The sequence below is a fragment of the Haemaphysalis longicornis genome, unplaced genomic scaffold (assembly GCF_048455015.1).
Source record: "Haemaphysalis longicornis isolate Haplotype H1 unplaced genomic scaffold, Haemaphysalis longicornis Haplotype H1 scaffold_4, whole genome shotgun sequence".
In the NCBI taxonomy this organism is placed as follows: Eukaryota; Metazoa; Arthropoda; class Arachnida; order Ixodida; family Ixodidae; genus Haemaphysalis; species Haemaphysalis longicornis.
Window position 1 is genome coordinate 132072606 of NW_027526361.1, and position 19013 is coordinate 132091618.

Consider the following 19013-nt stretch of genomic DNA (forward strand, 5'->3'; position numbering starts at 1 on the left):
TCCTAAATCCCTACCGTTGTCAGATGGTTGGGGGATTGGCACCAGTGTGCCGCACCCCGGAGCAGCAAAACTCAACCAACCATCATCATTCAACTCCGATAATGCCACTCAGGGTAGGGTCCCCCCCGGAGCGAGGGGGAATCTTTTGATTTAGAGTGGCGGCCCTTCCCCCTGGGCGCAAGGGTGGCGGTGTGAATGCCCATGGCTACGTAGAAAGGAAAGAACGTTAGCCAGCCTGAAAAACAAAGAAAACCATTAGTACACCACCTTGATGCTCCCGCCAGCCTCCTCCAAGATTACTGCTGGACTACACCAGGTGAATGCGAAGCCCTGGGGCCCAAGCCCCAGGGCTTGGGCCCCAACCTAGCGTTAACGGTCGAGACTCCTTGTCTCGCCGGGAACTGCCAGCTCAGCGCTCAGACGAGAACCCTTTCCAACGGCCAAGTTCGGCCTTTTAAAACCTCGAGATCACCCTCTCTCGGGAACGCCCCTGTAGCGTTCGTACATTCGTATGGGAGTGCCCGAATTCACGTAGACAGCTGTCACTCAGCACATCACGGAATATTCAATGAGGCGCCGCTATCTCAGGTCAACGGCATGCTCGTAGACGAGCAAGTTCGGGTGACCCCGCGGGGGGGGGGGGGGGAAGCGGGAAAGACGGCGACCGTGCGTCAGGCTGACCAGGGCGCGACAATAGAGACACGCCGGTAATCCCAGCGGGTCCTGCAGGCGTTCCTGGAATCCGGCGCCGCAGTCTGCCTTCTCAATGGGGGATTACCCTTTAGGAATGCGGAGGGCCAGACAATCCGTCTCCCGCGCACGCCGCGACGAATTAGCGGTGGTTGCAGCGCAGTGTCGGCAGTGCTACGTCGCCAGACAGAGCGGCGCGTTCTCACGCGCAGCCCGGGCACCTGGCCGCTAATCTCATAAGTGGACCTTACAACTCCCCCCTTTAAGAGGGTTACTGGACCTCTTGGTTCAGTCAATCCGAAAAGAATTTAAAATGGCCACTCGTTTCATCTCTCCTTCCGCAATAACAGCGGCATAAACAAAAAAAAAAAAAAAACGTTGAAGGAGCTGGGTATAACCACAAATGAGCCCCCTGTTATTTCTGCAGTTCAGCTGATCCGAACTCTGTCTCCCCTAATCTACAAACACAACCTATTCACTAGCCGTTCAACAGGACGAAATACTCTAGCAAACCGGAAACACACCAGAAAATTGCTAAAAACACTAAGTGCGGGTAAATGAAATTGGGTCGTGTCCCCGGAGCGCGTAAACGCCACGAACAACGAGACAACTCAACCTAAAACACTGATGCGCGCTATAACTGCAAACACGCACAATTACTCCGGCACTCGACAACAAGAACAAAAGGAATAAGGACTGGCAAAGAACACGGGCAATTTCGCAGTCCACAAAAATAAAACGTTAAGAAAGTTTGCATTGCCACTATGCGCACGCGCGCAACTGTCCTCCTTGACGGCGTAGCCTGATAACGTCCCTTCAAGAATGTTCGGCTGTGCTTTCGCTCACTTGCGGTGCACAGAAAGTTCAGTTCGGTGCGCGGATCGATCAATTCGGTGCACGGATCGAGCCCTCAAGGCCTCTCGTCGCGCACAACCACGGCACACACACACACACACACACACATCACCAACAAAAAAGGACGGGTGAACGGGAACGTTCACGTCCGTCGTGGCGGTGTTAAGGCTGGGAGGGAGTTCAATGGTGGCCCTCCCAAGCAACATTGTGAAGGCACGACAGCGCGTCCGCGTTAGCGTTGTTTGCTCCCTTCCTGTGAGAAACCACAACGTTGTAGCGTTGCAAGGCTAATGCCCACCTTGACAATTTAGCCCCATGAGGCGTACAGGTCGTCAGGTAAGACAGAGGGTTATGGTCAGACACGACATTGACTTCTGCCCCGAAAACCCAATAATCAAACTTTTTCAATGCCCAAATGATGGCAAACGCCTCGCGCTCGATGGTTGACCAGCGGGTTTGGGTTGGAGTGAAACGATGGCTGGCAAACGCGATAGGCTTCTCGCGGCCCGCTTCCCCCATCTACGCCAGACATGCCCCGGCTCCCACCTCAGACGCGTCAGTAAACAGCCAATAAGGCTGGTGCGGGTCAGGTGTGTTAAGCGCCGCGGCTGAGCAAAGGGACTCCTTTAGCTGCTCGAACGCGCGCTCGGCCTCGCTACTCCAAGGAATCGGGTTCGGTACCCCCCGCTTTGTCAGGGACATTAGCGGCTCAGCTACCTCCGCGTAGTTGTTGACGTACTCTCGGTAATACCCGCAAAGGCCAAGGAGGCTTCGGAGCTCCTTCTTAGTCTTTGGCTGTACGAGACCTCTGATTGCGGCCAGCTTTTCCGGATCGGGACCGTGCGTTCCGCTGCCCACTACGTGGCCGAGGTATTTAATGTGGCCCTGGGCTACCTGGCACTTCTCAACGCTCGCCTTTAACCTCGCGTCCGTCAACAAGCCGAGGATAGTGTCCACGTGCCTCAGGTGTTCCTCCCATGAAGAGGAGAAGACGGCAATGTCATCCAGATAGGCCGTGGCGTAGGACCGGTGTTTGGCGAGCAACGTGTTCATCATCCTCTGAAATGTTGCTGCCGCATTTCTGAGACCAAACGGCATGACACGCCACGCGTACTGCCCGTCGTGCGTGACGAAGGAGGTTAGGTGCTGGCTCTCCGGCGCTACCGGCACCTGCCAGTAGCCCCTCCGCAAGTCTATGACTGTGATAAACCTCGAGTGACCCACTTTCAGGATCAGCTCCTGCGGTGGAGTCATAGGAAATGCATCGGCGCGAGTCACGGCATTTAGTCTGCGGTAGTCAATACACATTCTCCACGATCCATCTTTCTTTCCGACGCAAACGACCGGGTGAGCATGCTCACTTTCTACTGGGTAAACGAGGCCCAATTCTAACAGTTCGTCTACCTGGTGGGTGACTTCTTTCCTGAGCAGCTCCGGAACACGGTAAGGAAAAGCCCTCTTTGGCTCATAACTTCCCTGCAGCTCGATTCGGTGTTGCCCCACCGCGGCGAGTCCGGGCGTTCCATCGAACAGGTCGGCGTGTTTTGCAAATACGCTTGCAATTTCAGAGCCCTCTCGCTCACTTAAGTGTGACAACTTCTCGATCGGTAAGGGGAGGGTACTTCGACACGGCGGCATAAAGCGCGGGGCGCACTCTACGTCTCCAAACTCGCTATCTTCATCGAACACTACCCTCACGTGACTTACGCGACAGTAGTAAGGCCGCGGGCGGTTCACGTGCACCACCGAAGTTCTCTTTTCCACCATGTCGAGACGGTATGAATGCTGCCTCTCCTGTGCAACGACCGTGAATGGGCCCAACCATCTCGGGGCCGTCTTACGTTTACTCTCCGTGTCGAACAAAAGGACCTGTTCACCCACGCTGAACGTTTTGTTACGCGCGGTTCTATTGTACGCCTGCGCGTAGCTGCCCTGGCGCGCGTTCGCCGTGAGCCCCGCCACTTCCGCCGCTACCTCTAGCTGCTCGCGAAGCTGCCGTAGGTATTTCGCTGGCTCCTCTTTTAATGTGCCCGGTACGGGCAGTTCCCCTGTCCAACTGTGCTGGAGGATCGCCAGCGGTCCTGTGGGGTTCCTGCCATAAAGCATGCGAAACGGGGCGACTCCGGTTGTGTCGTGCGGAACCTCTCGGTAGGCCCACAACACGAACGGTACTAGTCTGTCCCAGTTCCTTGGATCCTTCTCGATGACGTGAAACAGCATGTTCTTAAGTACCCTATTCCAACGCTCCACCGTGCCATTGCTCTCCGGGTGTTCCGGTGTCGAGAAGCGTGGCGCGCAGCCCAACCTTTCCAAAAAGCTTTGTGTCAGTTGGGACGTGAAGTTAGTACCCTGGTCAGAGCATATTAACTCAGGGATGCCAGTCCTGCTGAATATTGTCAGGAGAGCCTCGCAAGTTGCTGTCGCCGTAAGTGACCGCAGGCACACGACTTCGGGCCAGCGTGTGCAGAGGTCCACCATACAAAGCGCATACTTGTGGCCCCGACCCGACGGTACGTCCAGGGGACCGATGATGTCCACGTTTACTAACTGGAATGGGTGGTCGGGCCTTGTTAGGGGAACAATAGGGACCCGGTCGCTGAGCCGTCTATCTGCCCTGATTTGGCAGCCATGACATGTTTGGCAGTGATGGGATACGTCTGCCTCTAGGCCGGGCCAGAAAAAGCTATATTTTATCCTAGCCTTCGTCTTTTTGGGGCCTAAATGGCCTCCACATAGTGACTCGTGGGCCAGCAAAAGTACCTCCTCGCGTCTCTCTGAGGGCAGCACAAGTGTCGTTACCTTCGCGCCGGCTATAGTGTCCCTATGAAACAGCAACCCGTCAGAGACAAACATGCTGGCTTTCCCTCTTTTCGCGTCGGCCCAAGCTTTCTTTAGGCTGTCATCAGCCAGCTGAGATGCCAGTAGCCTTGCCCGTGGGCCCTCAACTTCGACTGCCTCATCAATCTCCTCGGCCGGAGCTTCGGGTGCGGTCTCTCCCGTAATCTCACACACGGCAGCCGCCGGTTCCGAGATCGCCCCGGTGCCGACCTCGCGGTCCTCACTTGAGCGGACGAAAGTTTCAGCCGTGCTGTTCGCCTCCCATGTTGGGGTGAAATTTCGTCACCAGCTCCCAATCCTCTCTCGAAAGCAAACAGTCTAGTCTCTCGGCGAGATTGTTGGTGACAGCACAGATTAGCTGCACCTTGGGGCTCCCGACCACCGACACGGCCTGCCTCAAACTCACAGGCAGGCTGACCACTCTCGCGCTAACCGACTCGCCAAATGCTGGAACTAGCCTGATGGTGCCCGATGGCTGCATAGCGTCCTGTGGGACTAGACTTTCTCGTACCACCGTAACTTCGCTTCCCGTGTCGACCGTCGCGGTAACTGTCTTACCTGCACAGTCGAGTTCCACGTGTTGTAGTCTAGACTTTCTCAGCTCATCAATGCTTCCGAGCGCATTTACCTCGGCCACGAGAATTCGCTGCCCCCCGCTCGTCAGGCCAGCATCCTGAGCCTGCCCTGCACTTGCGTCCTCTACTATCACTCTCTGCACGTGCGCGCTGCGCCCTGGGTTTCCTGGCTTCTCAGCAATTTTCGGGCACAGCCGGAAATGTTGACCCTCTCCCTTACAGACGCTACATGTCCACATTCGCTTGCCACTGTTGGTATTGCGCGGAGGTACTTGATCTCTACGTCCAACAGCGGAGCCTCTTCCCTTGGCCTGCTCAAAGGTCTGCAGCACGTTAGCTATCTCTGGCGGCTTCAGCCACGTCTCTGCTTCGCGCAGGCGAACGTACTCCAGTCTCTCAGCGCTCAAACTGTTCTTAATTCTATCGGCCACCATGAGGGCCACTACCTCCTCTTTTGTTTCGACTTTCCTCGATTTCAGGTAGTAGTCAAACTGGGTGCCAACGCGGGAGGCAAATTGCGACCAGGTTTCGTCGTTACGTTTCGCTGCCTTTGCAAACCGGTCGAGGTATTCTGCGGGGCTTAGCCTAAGCTCCTGCAGCACGGCCTTTTTTACCACTTCGTAGTCATTGCACTCACTGTCCCCAAGTCCACGTAACATGTACCTCACCCGTTCCGACAACGCCGGTACAACTAAATGAACCCGACTCGACTCCGGCACACCGTACGTTACAAACAACCTTTCAACTTCGTCGAACCACAATGGAATGTCCGCATCGCACGGCAGCTTAAGCCCCTTCAGGACCTTTGCGCACTGAGTGACCGGGTCTAAGCCCGGCCGCCTACCCTCATCTGAGTCCGAGCCCGTAGGAGTTTGCGTACCAGCCCTCGTCTCCAGCTCCAACTTTCGCAACCGCTCTTCAGATTCGAGCTTCAGTTTTAGCATGCGTTCTTCCGATTCTCGCGCTCTTTCCTCTTTTCGCTCCGCCGCCTCGCGCTCTGCTTTCTCCCTTCGCTCTTGAAACTCCAACTCCATTCGTCTAAGAATTAGTGCCTCGGATTCCTCTTGGGGAGATCCTCCTGCTGCCGAGCCTCCTTGAGGTGGCACTTCGTCTGTCTGATCATTTCCGTCTCCTTCCGCCATGTTCGTCTGCATGCTCCGCATGACTACCATGCAACCCCAGACTCAGCCTACACCGCCACAACGAAGCGCAAGAAATCCCACTCACCCGCACCTCCGGTGGTCGGCTGCCGCGTCGTTGGCCCCGTGCGCTGGCTTGGCTCTGCCGCTCCACACCGCGCGGAGCTCGGCTGGTGCCGATGAAGACGGGCTTGCGTCCGCTTGCTGCCCTTGGCTGTGGCCTGGTGTTCTCTTCTGCCAAATCCTGTCGGGCTGCGCCAGTGAAGATCGTTTCCCCGAAGTCTGGTGTCGATCAGGAACCCAATCGCCCGGGCTCCGGTTGATTTGGCAGGAGGCTGGCTGGGCGATGGTGTTGAAGTTCTTGGAGGTAGCGGTCGAATTGACGAACTCGAGGCGTTGAAGTTGATTTAGTGAAACGGAAGTTTATGTACAGCTATTTACAGTGCGAAAACTGGGCACATGAATAATAAAAGAAAAACTGCAAACTTCAGCTAGACGCCAGCTCCGAGTGCGCACAAATCACTCGAGCTCCTCAACTTCGTCTAACTCTTCCTATTCTCGGAGCGTACACAAACCGCTCGAGAAACGACGGCCGAGACTCTGTCTCGCCGCAAGATCCGTCTAGTTGCCCGGTGCGGCGCTGCACCCTGAACCTCCGACGCGATCTTAACCTCGACTAGGGGGCTCCTAAATCCCTACCGTTGTCAGATGGTTGGGGGATTGGCACCAGTGTGCCGCACTCCGGAGCAGCAAAACTCAACCAACCATCATCATTCAACTCCGATAACGCCACTCAGGGTATGGTCCCTCCCGGAGCGAGGGGGAATCTTTTGATTTAGAGTGGCGGCCCTTCCCCCTGGGCGCAAGGGTGGCGGTGTGAATGCCCATGGCTACGTAGAAAGGAAAGAACGTTAGCCAGCCTGAAAAACAAAGAAAACCATTAGTACACCACCTTGATGCTCCCCCCAGCCTCCTCCAAGATTACTGCTGGACTACACCAGGTGAATGCGAAGCCCTGGGGCCCAAGCCCCAGGGCTTGGGCCCCAACCTAGCGTTAACGGTCGAGACTCCTTGTCTCGCCGGGAACTGCCAGCTCAGCGCTCAGACGAGAACCCTTTCCAACGGCCAAGTTCGGCCTTTTAAAACCTCGAGATCACCCTCTCTCGGGAACGCCCCTGTAGCGTTCGTACACGCGTATGGGAGTGCCCGAATTCACGTAGACAGCTGTCACTCAGCACGTCACGGAATATTCAATGAGGCGCCGCTATCTCAGGTCAACGGCACGCTCGTAGACGAGCAAGTTCGGGTGACCCCGCGGGGGGGGGGGGGGGGGGGGAAGCGGGAAAGACGGCGACCGTGCGTCATGCTGACCAGGGCGCGACAATAGAGACACGCCGGTAATCCCAGCGGGTCCGGCAGGCGTTCCTGGAATCCGGCGCCGCAGTCTGCCTTCTCAATGGGGGATTACCCTTTAGGAATGCGGAGGGCCAGACAATCCGTCTCCCGCGCACGCCGCGACGAATTAGCGGTGGTTGCAGCGCAGTGTCGGCAGTGCTACGTCGCCAGACAGAGCGGCGCATTCTCACGCGCAGCCCGGGCACCTGACCGCTAATCTCATAAGTGGACCTTACACCATCCTACCGCTTTCTGCGTTGATAATTGGTGTACGTCACTGTAATAACTTATAAGAGCATTTTCTTACCAAGTGAGCTCAACACAGACGAAATGAGGCGATAATTTGCGACACCATGTAAGTCGCGCGGTGCTCAATGCGTGCGAGTAAATTAGGGGCATTTATTTAGTGCTACTCTGGTTGCCGCGGGTACTGATTCTAGGCGCCCTAAAAGATTATCCTATTACTGCCGCAAAAAAGGGCGGGCCAATCCCCCCTGTGGGAGTGATTGGAAAGCGAAGCATTACATACCGTCTGCCACGGGTGAGCTACGGCCCGCTTGCTTTAATCACAAGTTAGACTGTACCTGTAAAACCTTCTTTTATTATTTCACTTCAGCACGACGTTCAGCGCGGCCTTGGGATCGGTGTAATGCTGACTTAGATTTTGCGTTTTCACCGCAGTTATATTTTGTAGCCGCTTCGAAGCTGTGTAACACCTGGTGGTCGATTGCTACAAACACAATTGAAACTATTTGTGGTTTGTTTCGTACGAATAGAGCGTAGAGCTGTCTACTGCAAAGCCGAAATGCAAGTAGTCCATAGAATCGGGGGCAGATGCGGACATGTGAGATGCCATGCGTTTGTGTGAGCTTCCTTTAATTTTTGCTCACTACACGCATGCGCAAGGCCCGCACATGGCCGCTACACGTGCCGTGGACGGAGCACCCACCAGCGCGAGAGGTCGCGTGGCGATATCACGTGAAATTAAGCGAGAACGCAGGGGGTAAACCTGTAGTCGTGCTCGCTGACTAAACCGTCTGTCTCCCCCGTTTCCGCGTGCACTCGTAGCTAAACTGGTAAGACAACGGGCTTTCGCTCCGTTTCCGTATTCGGTCCAGGTTCGATTCGTGGCGGTACGAGTAATTTCTTTATTTGTTCGCGGGAGTTTTCTGTTGACGCCAACCCTTGGCCGGTAGAGGTACAGACCTGGAGAAGCTTGCACTAAGTCGCCCAAGGCTTGGACCATACCGAAGCTACAGGATTTCTTTATACGTGAGCACTCAAGGACACATGACCACGCATTTGTAGAAGGTTGAAGTTGTTTATTTACACGTTCCATCGTAGCCTTGCAGTGTGCTAGTGGTAGCCATTGTCATATGCATCGATATCGTCGTGCTCCTCATGACAAGCATTACATGCGCGGTAGCGCTTGATGACAGCTGGGGCTCAGCGGCGGCGCGTATGTGCGCGATGCATTCGCTGTGTTCCTCGATTCCCGTCGAGGTTCCGGGGAGCAGGTGTTGCGCCAGCTTTGGAGTTTTTGGTTGCTGGGCAACGCGAGGCCCTCCTCAGGGTTTTCGCATTTTTTTTATAAAGCCACTGCGCAAGCCGGAGATGGTCGGCGGTTGCCGCGAGGCGCACGCTCACGAGCACCCTGCATTTCTTTTATTTGCGATCGAATGCCCGGCGGTATAAAATAACCTATTTACAGATAGACGTGGGCACCCGTCTCTCGGAGGATTGCGAGAAGGGAACGGCGGTGGGTTGCCCAGAGCCTCCGCTGGACGTCGGGGGGGCCTTCTAGGATGGAGGACTGTGCTTTTAATGTGTCGATTTCTCACTCAGTTTAGTGAAGGACACTCCCGCAATAGGTAATCCGTATCAGCTTGTTCGGCAGGAGCTGTGCAGAAGGGGAAGGTGTCATGGAACGGTGCATGGGAGAGTGGTGGATACGCCGGGACACGGAAGCTGAAAGAGCCAGTCCAACGCCAAGTCCCGCAGAAAAACCACCTCCCAGCTAGTCCCAGCTAGCAAATCTACTTGGGAGGCCTGTTCAACACGGTGGGATAAGGGAAGGTGTTGCGCGACGATATTTTCACACTTCTCGAGATTTTCGCCAGTTCTTTGGTTTGTGTGTTTTTGTTTGTTTGTTTGTTCGTTTGTTTGTTTGGTTAAGCCACTGCGCCTGCCGGGGAGCGTATTTCCAAACGCTTCGCTGGGCAGAGCACCCACGTGACATGTCTGTTTGTGCGATGCAGAACGCTAATGAAACGTCGTCATTGGCTGCGCACCAAACCTAACGCGACCTAAAACATACCAAATCACTATTAGTAAGAAAAACAACCGGAACATTTGAGTTTTAAAAGAAAAATTAGATTTGGAAAAAAACTGAGCACTGAAAAAAAGATTGAGATAGACCTGCTGGGACTCGAACCCAAGCCTTCAGCGCAAGTACTCAGTACTCTAGATGAAGGCCAAAGAGAGCGAACGGAGGGCTCGTTTTAGCAGGCGCTCAGAAGAACAGCGCGCGCAGTGATATCACAAATGTCACGAGGGGGCTCTGTGCAGCGAAGCCTTTGGAAACACGCTGCCGGGGACGCTCGGCGGTTGCTGCGAGGCACGCGCTCATGAGCGCTTGACATTTTCTTGGTATTTGTAACACGTTACGCGTAGCGCGCCATATATTACGGCCAGCTATAACAGCTTTACTGTTAAAGTTCACTATCAATAAACTTTATGCCAAGGCTTTGGAAGTGTCGCGAAGGTGATGGGGTGAAGAAATCAATGATGATAATAATTATTTGAGGCTAGAGGACACCTTTTGCTCGATTCTCATTTTCCTGCTACTCAGATTCTATGGGAGGATTCTGTGGAGTTTAGAAGTTCAATAGAAACCAGCGGGTGTTTTACTTCGGCGGCTGAATAGTTTCTAACACAGGTCAGTCTTACGTGCCCAATTGAATATTTGATTAAGCAATGTTTAAGCAATCGCTCCTGTGAGTGGCACTCGAAATGCACTTTGAAGTACCTCCGCGACTAATATACACTAGACATCGTGAATAAAACTACAGGCAGATGATCATTTACTGTAGCTTACAGGAGCAATAAACGTTTATGATAGGAGTGGGTCAGTTACCCGCCACGGTGCCTCACTGGTTAGAGTGTTGTGCTGCTGAGACCAAAGATGCGCGCTCCAATTCCGGCCGCGGCGGCAGCTTTTCTAATGGAGGCGAAATCGAAAACGCCCGCGTGTTCGACATTTGGGGGCACGCTTAAGGCCAACTACAACGAAAATTTATCTGCCCCAACTAATTTTTTGAAGTGTGGTATAAACCACTTAAGTCTCTTGTGACCTAATTGTAAACTCGAAACCCGCGCAGTATTTTTTTTACAAATATTCGAGAAAACGCCACTTCAGCCGACGCAGCACCTAATGGAGTGGCGCTACAACTGGCCGCAACTACGGCGAACTTCCGGATGTGACGTTAGACTCAGGACTGCTGCTGCCGTCGTCTCTCATCAGTAGCCATTTTACGCGCGGCCTCACGCAATTGAGCAGCGTAATTCGTACCTCTTGCATGAATAATTGCTTCACGTGTTTGCGAAATGCGAGAAGGCGAAGAAGTTTTGGGTTGCTGAAATAAAATAGTGGCATTTCGAAGAGTCCCGGAGCCGGTAGACGCGAGCCGACACGCTGTGGGCGAGTTTGTAGGGCAGTTTCACAACGGCTGATTTCGTGGTCGCGACAGCAGGCGGCAGGCTCTCGGTACTCTACGGCAACGTGAAACGCGAGCACGGCCTACGCCAGACGATACGATGCTGGCGCGGCTGGTCGGTGCGCAAACGAGTACGGCAGCTGTGCGGGGCACAGTAAGCTTGCGGCCGGACGGCTCTACGAGTGCACAATGCGTGAGAACGGCCGGCGCGAGACGATACGCTGTTGTCGCGGCTGGTCGGAGCGCGAACGAGTACGGCAGTGCGGCGCACTGCACAACCAGGAGCGTCGACTCGCCAGGGCAAAGGCGCTCACCGTCACACACGCCACGGACGCCGGCGCCTTCTACGTCGACGTCGCTCAGTACCCAAGCCGACCGAACGCTTACGCTGCAGTAGTCATAGCAGCTGTCTCTGGCGATATGTACACCGCGGGTAGTTTCACGGCTCGCGACGCCCACCACGCCGAAGAGATGGCCATTGCCCTGGCACTCATGAACCCAAGATGTACCACCGTGCTCAGCGACTCGCGACCGGCGATCCTTAGCTACGCCACGAACAGAGTGTCCCCCAGTGCTGTGAGGGTGTGCGGTGCCCTATCTCCCCGAACGACACCGGTAACTCTACGCTGGTTCCCGGCGCTCGCGGGCCTCCTGGGCCTCCGCGAGGGGCACGACAACAGGAACGAGGAGGCCGACCGGGCCGCGCACGCGCTCACCTGTCGCGACGCGCCCGATGGTCTGGCCTCCCCGCCTGTGCCGCCCCTACTCGCGGAGCCGGAACCCCTCACCACGTACCGGGACGTCCACGAGCGGTACCGCCTCGGTCGTCGAACCTACCCGCCGCCTCCTCCGAGGCTGACAAGGGAAGAATCAGTGATATACAGAAAGTTACAGACAAATTCGCTGCTAACCCCGGTGCTTGCCAAGCATATGTGTTCCGAAGTGTACTCCAGTGATGTGTGCAGACTATGTGCGAAGGAGAGGGCCACGGCGGCTCACATCCTGTGGAACGGTGAACTCCACCCACGAGAAGCCAGCAAAGCCACGACGATCCGGCCGCAGCTCGAGGCTGCGGCAAGAAGCGGTGACCACGCCACCCAACTCTTGGCCGTCCAGCAGGTGATGGCTGCCCGCGACCGTCAGCGGTCCGAAAGTGCTCCCTCCACCGGAGGCGGTGCGAATAGGTCGCGACAGGGGGCAGGCCGTCACGGCGTTTAGGCCGCGTCCTTGCTGCAGGCATCAATAAAGTTGTTTCTCTCTCTCTCTCTCTCTCTCTCACCACGGTGGAGGCATGGATGTCTGAACGAGGCTGCCGCACCGGCGATGTTTTTGGGCGTGGTTTACGGCTCCCTCGACAGATGGCGCGGCTCATGGGGGGTCAACCACAGCAGCCGGCGTGGCGCGCGATGTGGCACATACTTGGGCGGGGGCGAAAGGGTAGCCACATAAGTATCTCATATGTAACTGTGTAACAATTTGAAAGGTCAGGTGAGACTTTGAAAATCGAGGTGTGGTATACCTTCTTCAATTTCTAAGAATCGTAACACCATCCAGACCTAAGCGCGTCTCAATACTCTTGAAAGTCCAGTGTATCGCAGTCTGTATTAAGATCGGCGCAAACGCAAAACAATACAAATTTTGCGAAATGCAAAATTACTGGGCAGTAGTTTGTAGGCGATCAGGATATTTAACATTTCTAGCCACGGATGTCACATTCACTAGCTGCCACTAAAGTGGGCGATCGCTGCTTTCCAAATGGTTTCATGCGAGGTGTTATCACGTATCTTGATAATTCCATACGGGAAAATAAAAGCCTACCATGTACTTTAGATAGCCGCGTCTTCATAAAGTGACGTGTCTTCAGTCACGCGTATTGACCGCGAGCGCACGCACGCTAGGTTACATCGGCTGTCTGCATTTTTGAAGTAATACGCAAGACAGCGAAAAACTCACCAAACGAACTATATCAGTTGGCATTCGTAAACAGGTCATAAAGAGCTCGTTAGCAAAACGTTCATTCCATCCTAGACACGTTTTGCATGCTTCCGAAGGTTTGCATGTGTGTTTTTTACTGATTCTTTGATTGTTTGAAAGTCTACGGCATTCGCATAGATCTAATAGTGCAACAAATGATCCATGTTGTCACCTTTGTGTTGCTTACATGAGACTGAGAATATTCTCATACAGCATCCTCTGCATTTTCAGCTAATTTTCCTTTCCTGTGACCGAGCAAATCGCAGCAGGCGATCTCGCAGCAGTTTTGTCGGCATTAAGCGTGAACCGCATGGAGCGTTTTCTGCTCGCGAAAACGCGCCGCGCACGCCACAGGCGCGCTGACGCTGCCGCGTAACCACTAAGGTCCCTGAAATTACTAAGGTAGCGCCATCTTTAGATCTCGCCGCCTTTCGCGCTCGCCCACGCTGCTTTCCTCCTTCGTTTTTTGCCATTTTCTTTTTCGCCGGCGAACGCCGCGCGCCATTGGCCAACGGCCAGTGACGTAGTAACTCGTCCCCGCGTTGTTTGTTTTTTCTTCTCTTCGCCGCCACTGTCCATTTAAATTCGCCATTTTAGGCTCAACTGCCTCGGAGCAGGCCTTATCGAAACCGCCAGCGTATAACAACCGATAACAACCGAAGAGTCAGCTGCTCGTTTCAAACAAGTGTTGCGTCGGCGTAAGTTTATGTAGCTTCGCGATGCCGAGTTGTTGTGCCTTCGGCTGCTCGAATAAGGTCAGTGCAGTCACGGCCAGCTCAGCTGTAGCAAGCTGTAATTTATCAAAGCCCACACACGAATCAATGTTAGCTGTACAGCATAAAAAGGATTCACAGTTGCGCTTGTTAGCGCGCATCTGGCCTTGGAATACGGTAGTTATTATAGAAGTGGGCACAATAGCTAATTGTAAGCTGAGCGCATTCTTTGACTGCAAGTTCTTTGTGCCAGCCTTTTCCAGATATGCCCAACAGCGCCTTACTCGAAGTAATTGTGAACGCCAATCGCAAGAAAATTGCTATGCCACGGACAGTACAGCCGTCATGGGCGAGGCCAACGAGGAGACGCGAGAACTTTGACCCTGACAGCAGCCTATAACGACGTGAAGGTGACATATATTTTGCAACAGCGTCAAAGCACCGGAAAGTGCACGGAATAAAGGTGGCATGAATGTCAGTAGCTAATGAGGGACGCATACTGAGCACTGCCTAATAATTTACAACTAACGCAAAAAACGCGAACGCAAAAAAGCCAGCGCAGCGCTCTAACTGCCGCGAACCAAGGTCACCGCGAACCATGCGCAAACCCTCTGTGCAGCGCTTGCACGACCACAACTTAATCACGCAAATGCAAGAACGGAATTACTGTAACAGAGCAATTTGAAACGTACACGTTCGATCCTTTCGCGTTCGCGAACTATATATCCTGAGCATGCCGCACACGTAAACAAACACCGCGCTGTCCGTATGCGCCAGCGGCATCCATCTCGCAAATATCCCCTTCTACACAAAAATATAAAACAAAAAGCCTCACTTAGGGCGTGTTGCTAATACGGGGCTCTAGAAATACTAATAATGCTACCAAAGAGCGATTGCGGCGCGAAAACAAGAGCAAACTGCACGAAAAATTGCAGCGAGCGGCCCGAAGCGTTGCGAGGGCGTCTGCTCTGATGAAGCCAACAAAAATGGCGGCCCCGCCCCGGACTTAAAGGGACCGCGGCGTCGCGGGTGAGGGGAGAGAAAAAAGAGGAGGGCAGAGAAGAAGGAGGGAACAGTTGGCGCTACCTTAGTAATTTTAGGGACCTTAGTAACCACCGGCACTCTGCGCGCGCCGCGGCCGGCGGCGGCAACATGGCGGCGGCTTCAGCAGCGAAGTGGTGTCGGGAGCTCGAGCGACTGCTTCTAAGCGCTCTCTAAAATGCCGCTCAAGGCACAAACGAAGTTGATTGTGCGGTAAAGTATCTTATAATGTGGGTGAAAACGGTACTATAAAACGTAATCCGCGCTGCTAGTGAAAGCGCCCACTCAATATCTGCTGGGGTGGTAAGCCTAAACATCCCCGGCAAAGCCAGCCGGCTGTCTCGACCGCTTCGAAACCGCCACCATGAGGCGCGCGCCTCCCCATTGGCGCAAGTCGCCAGGCTCCTCCCACTGCTGCGCGCGACGCGCGTCAAAATCTAGCCAAGACATATGCTGCCGCGGGCGCGGAATCGCCGACGCGCGCGAAAAGCGTGAAAAAACGCTCCATGCGGTTCGGCCTTTATAACTGAGAAGAACTCAAACAATGCGTCATTGGTTGATTGTAGCGTTTGACGGGACACCGAAGTGAATTTCTCAAGCTCCCGTTTTTGCTTGCACTGCGTAGGCTGGCTCAAATTAACACACTTTTCATCGTTTATCCGGTCGATAAGTCGGTAATTATTTTATAAAGACTGAAAGAAGAAAAACTACCAAGCGCGGTCTGTGGCGGCCGCAGCAAGGCGTACCAGTCGGGAGGAGGTGCTCCGTGATTGGACGATGATCAAGGTAAGCATTCAAACAAGTTTCGTTTTTGGTTCTGCAAAGCAACATGCTTAACACCCGACGTTATCGTTGGATGGAAATTCTCGATATCTCAATAATCGTCATACCGCGGTCCTGCCATGTTGTCGGCTGTAAAATGCTTAAGATAAGCCTCCCAGGACGGCTTGGAATCGTAGCAATTACTAGCCGAGACCTACGCAGTGGATGAACGCCCTCCGCGTCACCGCAGACGCTCAAATGCCATGCGCTTTCCCCCCATATTTGGAGCCTGCCTTATTCATGCTTGAATCGTACAAATCGTGTTCGCACCAGGCTAAAGGTCTGCTGATCCTGGCCTGTGCCCGCAAGCAGTCGTAGCTTATGGCAACAGCAAGCCAAAGAGAACTCGCAAGCGCGTCAGTGTCAGTCTGTTCGCGTTCTGCGAACTCGCTCGTGCATGGAACAGTGAACGTTAATGCCAGAAAATGCTGAACTCAGCATAGAAAACATCGGCTGAAAAAAAAAATTAACCTACAAAAAAAAGATTGTACATACGGGTATTCGAACTTGCGACTTGCAAAATAACATACCTAGCGCTCCAGACCACTCGGCGCCAGGCCAGCTCTGCCAGCGTCGGAAATAAGAGAAATATAATGTAAAGCCAGTTTACATCTTCATTTATTTTAGCAATGAAAGCAGCTTAGGTAACTATTTGTTGCATAGCGCTCGTGCGGTAAGCGTCCCCAAAATTGCCACAATATCTCCCGTCTAGGGATTGCATTTCTTCGACGAAAAAGTATTCGCAGATGTGTGGTCGTGCTGCTGACCGCTGGGCTTGTTCACAGAGCGCAAGAAAGTGCTTTCTGCTCCCTAGTTTAACGCTGTACGGTAAAAGTTCCAGTTGATTTTATTTCTTTAGTACCTATATTGACTTCGCTGAATATTCTCCCACCTTTAAGTGGCCTTAGATTTTCCTACTAGCGTACCAGTAAGCGAAGCATTGCATGTGGGCTTGTGCAGCGCTTGTGTGAAGTGACCTGGACTTGGAGGTTGACACAGTGCACAACCTAACGAACTAATGAAAGACACATCCTTCCATTCATAATCCTATCGTGGCTTAGTTTCAACTGAGCGAACGAATCGCGACGACCAGTCGGCGGCCGGCGGACTAAACGCTGGGTCGACTGACTCTGTCGGAAGGTCGCCGAGACGTGCCGTAGCCCAGTCAAGCCAAGTAACTTCCTCCTGATGTCACACAAAAACGCCACAAAAGTGGGCGAGGATGCATAGAGGGAGAATTGATGAATATGCGCCAAACAGTTGAAATACAATAAAGCAATCAAGGGCGAAAGACATATGGCGCATTTATTCCGCAGGTTTCATGGCAGTCATCGATTCTGTACAAAGAACAAACAAAAAAGAAAAAAAGATGGTGTTTTGATAAGAGTATGGCATTTCATTGCGAAGTTACCGCGCACAACACACACTTTTGAATAGGAACTGACCTTTTTTGAAAAGGATGATTGGCCGAAAAATGTGGACACTACACAGCAACATAATTAGTTTGCCTATCTGCGGCTCACTTTTTACAGTACAGATCAACGCCTCCAATTACCCCCTCTCCCCCCCGCCCCCAATCGTGGGCAGATTGCAGTGTAACTTGCTCCGTTCATCTCTCGATCGTTGTCTTAATGGCGGCCAGCCGGCGGGAACAAAACAAGCGCATCCACATCAAATTAAAAAAATTCATACACGTAAAATATAAACACTTCCGTGTACAATATTCGATGGGCCGTAATATTCGACAAAAAGGACGCACTGAAGGACACACTGGAGGGCACACTGCTTAAATCGCGGTGAACTATCCACTTTATTCATGCCACCAGAGCTTGCACTCACATATGGCCCAGGAATAACAGCAACAGTTACGACACTACTCTAGAAACCTGGGATGTCGCCCTGGCCCGCTCAATGCTCTATCACCTCCTGTTGGTCAAGAGGGCGAAGGTAGAGGCCAGAGCCTCAGGAGCTCCAGAAATAGGCTTCCGCCACTGATCACTTACGTCTTCCTTTATCCACCATTATCTTCCACTTATTATAGTAAAAGTTTAACCCATATTCATTGCTATTGCCATCTTCTTCACCGCAGGAGATTCTCCATTTAGGTTACCCTGGAGTAAGCTTAGTTGGAACGGTTGATGCAACTCCACTGAAAGGACGGCAGAGATTATGTAAACTTTTACACTGGGACACGGTTAATCCTGTTGGGAAACCAGAGAAAGGAAGCAATATAGGAAGAGTTAAAACAGTGTATGGTTCGAAAAGGCTCGGTCTGAGTAGTGGCACCTTGCAGGTACGAGACCGCTTTAGACATTGACCTGAGCTATTTCCACAGAGTATGGTTGTCTGGTATTTAATAAAACATGAGCCTTTAGGTTGTTGGTATCCTAGGGGGTGGGTTGGGGAGGGTTATGTGCATATTTTTGAATTGCTTACCGTGCCAGATCAACGGCTCAAGGCGCGGTAGCTCTTCGCCCTCCTAAGCTTGGGGACTGTCTATATGCAAAAGAATCACAACCAGTTGAATTGTTTCGGTACAAACGCAGGGGAGTGCCCAGCGAGGTAAAGCTAAAGGTACGACGGCTTCAGCGTCTACGTTTTGCTGCTTAAAGAGACGTACCCAGGCAGAAGTTGCGTTCTTGGCTGCGTAGCGTGTATCAGAAATTTAATGCGTAAGTCAAAATCAAGCGAGGCTGGACCGCAGTCCAAACATATTTCTGCGATTTCCTACAGACCTTTGATCCTTTAGTATTCTACGGACACGGAAAGACATCACTCGACGCAGGCAGTCAGGAAATATCACTGTTCTCACTGTTCTTGTTCCGCAATGCCACACAAGACGCAAAAACGTTGTAGGCGCTGCTATAGCTGCTGTTTTAGGCGCAGAAGCAACCAATTGATCATTCTACCAACGATAACGCAGCATTATTACCCAGGAGGAAGATATAAATAAAATAGGCTCGTGTTTTTGTGGAGATTTTGTTATTGGGTTTTTCGGTTTCCTATGCCTTCTAGCAGTAAATACTTCGGGTTTTGTTTCCGTTTGTTTCTTTACCGAACCTAAACCTAAACCAGAACGAAATCTACATTTAATAGCTGCAAAACCATTTCTCCATATTTGCTCCTCAAGGTTTCTGACTTCTCCAGGAAAGGAAGTCAAGGAAATGAACACATGCCTGCCTGTGTGACCCAGAGGAAAACAAGTGATTCGAAAACGTTTGCGCACGTTTTTTTTAGTGTGGAGCATCATGTTGT

General features: G+C 52.8%; 1 protein-coding gene across 1 annotated transcript; it reads right to left on the bottom strand.

Annotated features, from left to right (window-relative positions):
• Window positions 1–1732: 1732 nt before the first annotated feature.
• Window positions 1733–6100, bottom strand: LOC144180009 (uncharacterized). Its single transcript, XM_077708419.1, is given in 2 exon segments — window positions 1733–4641; window positions 4643–6100. Coding segments are annotated over 2 exon segments (4035 nt in total). The 3' UTR covers window positions 1733–2064.
• Window positions 6101–19013: the final 12913 nt, after the last annotated feature.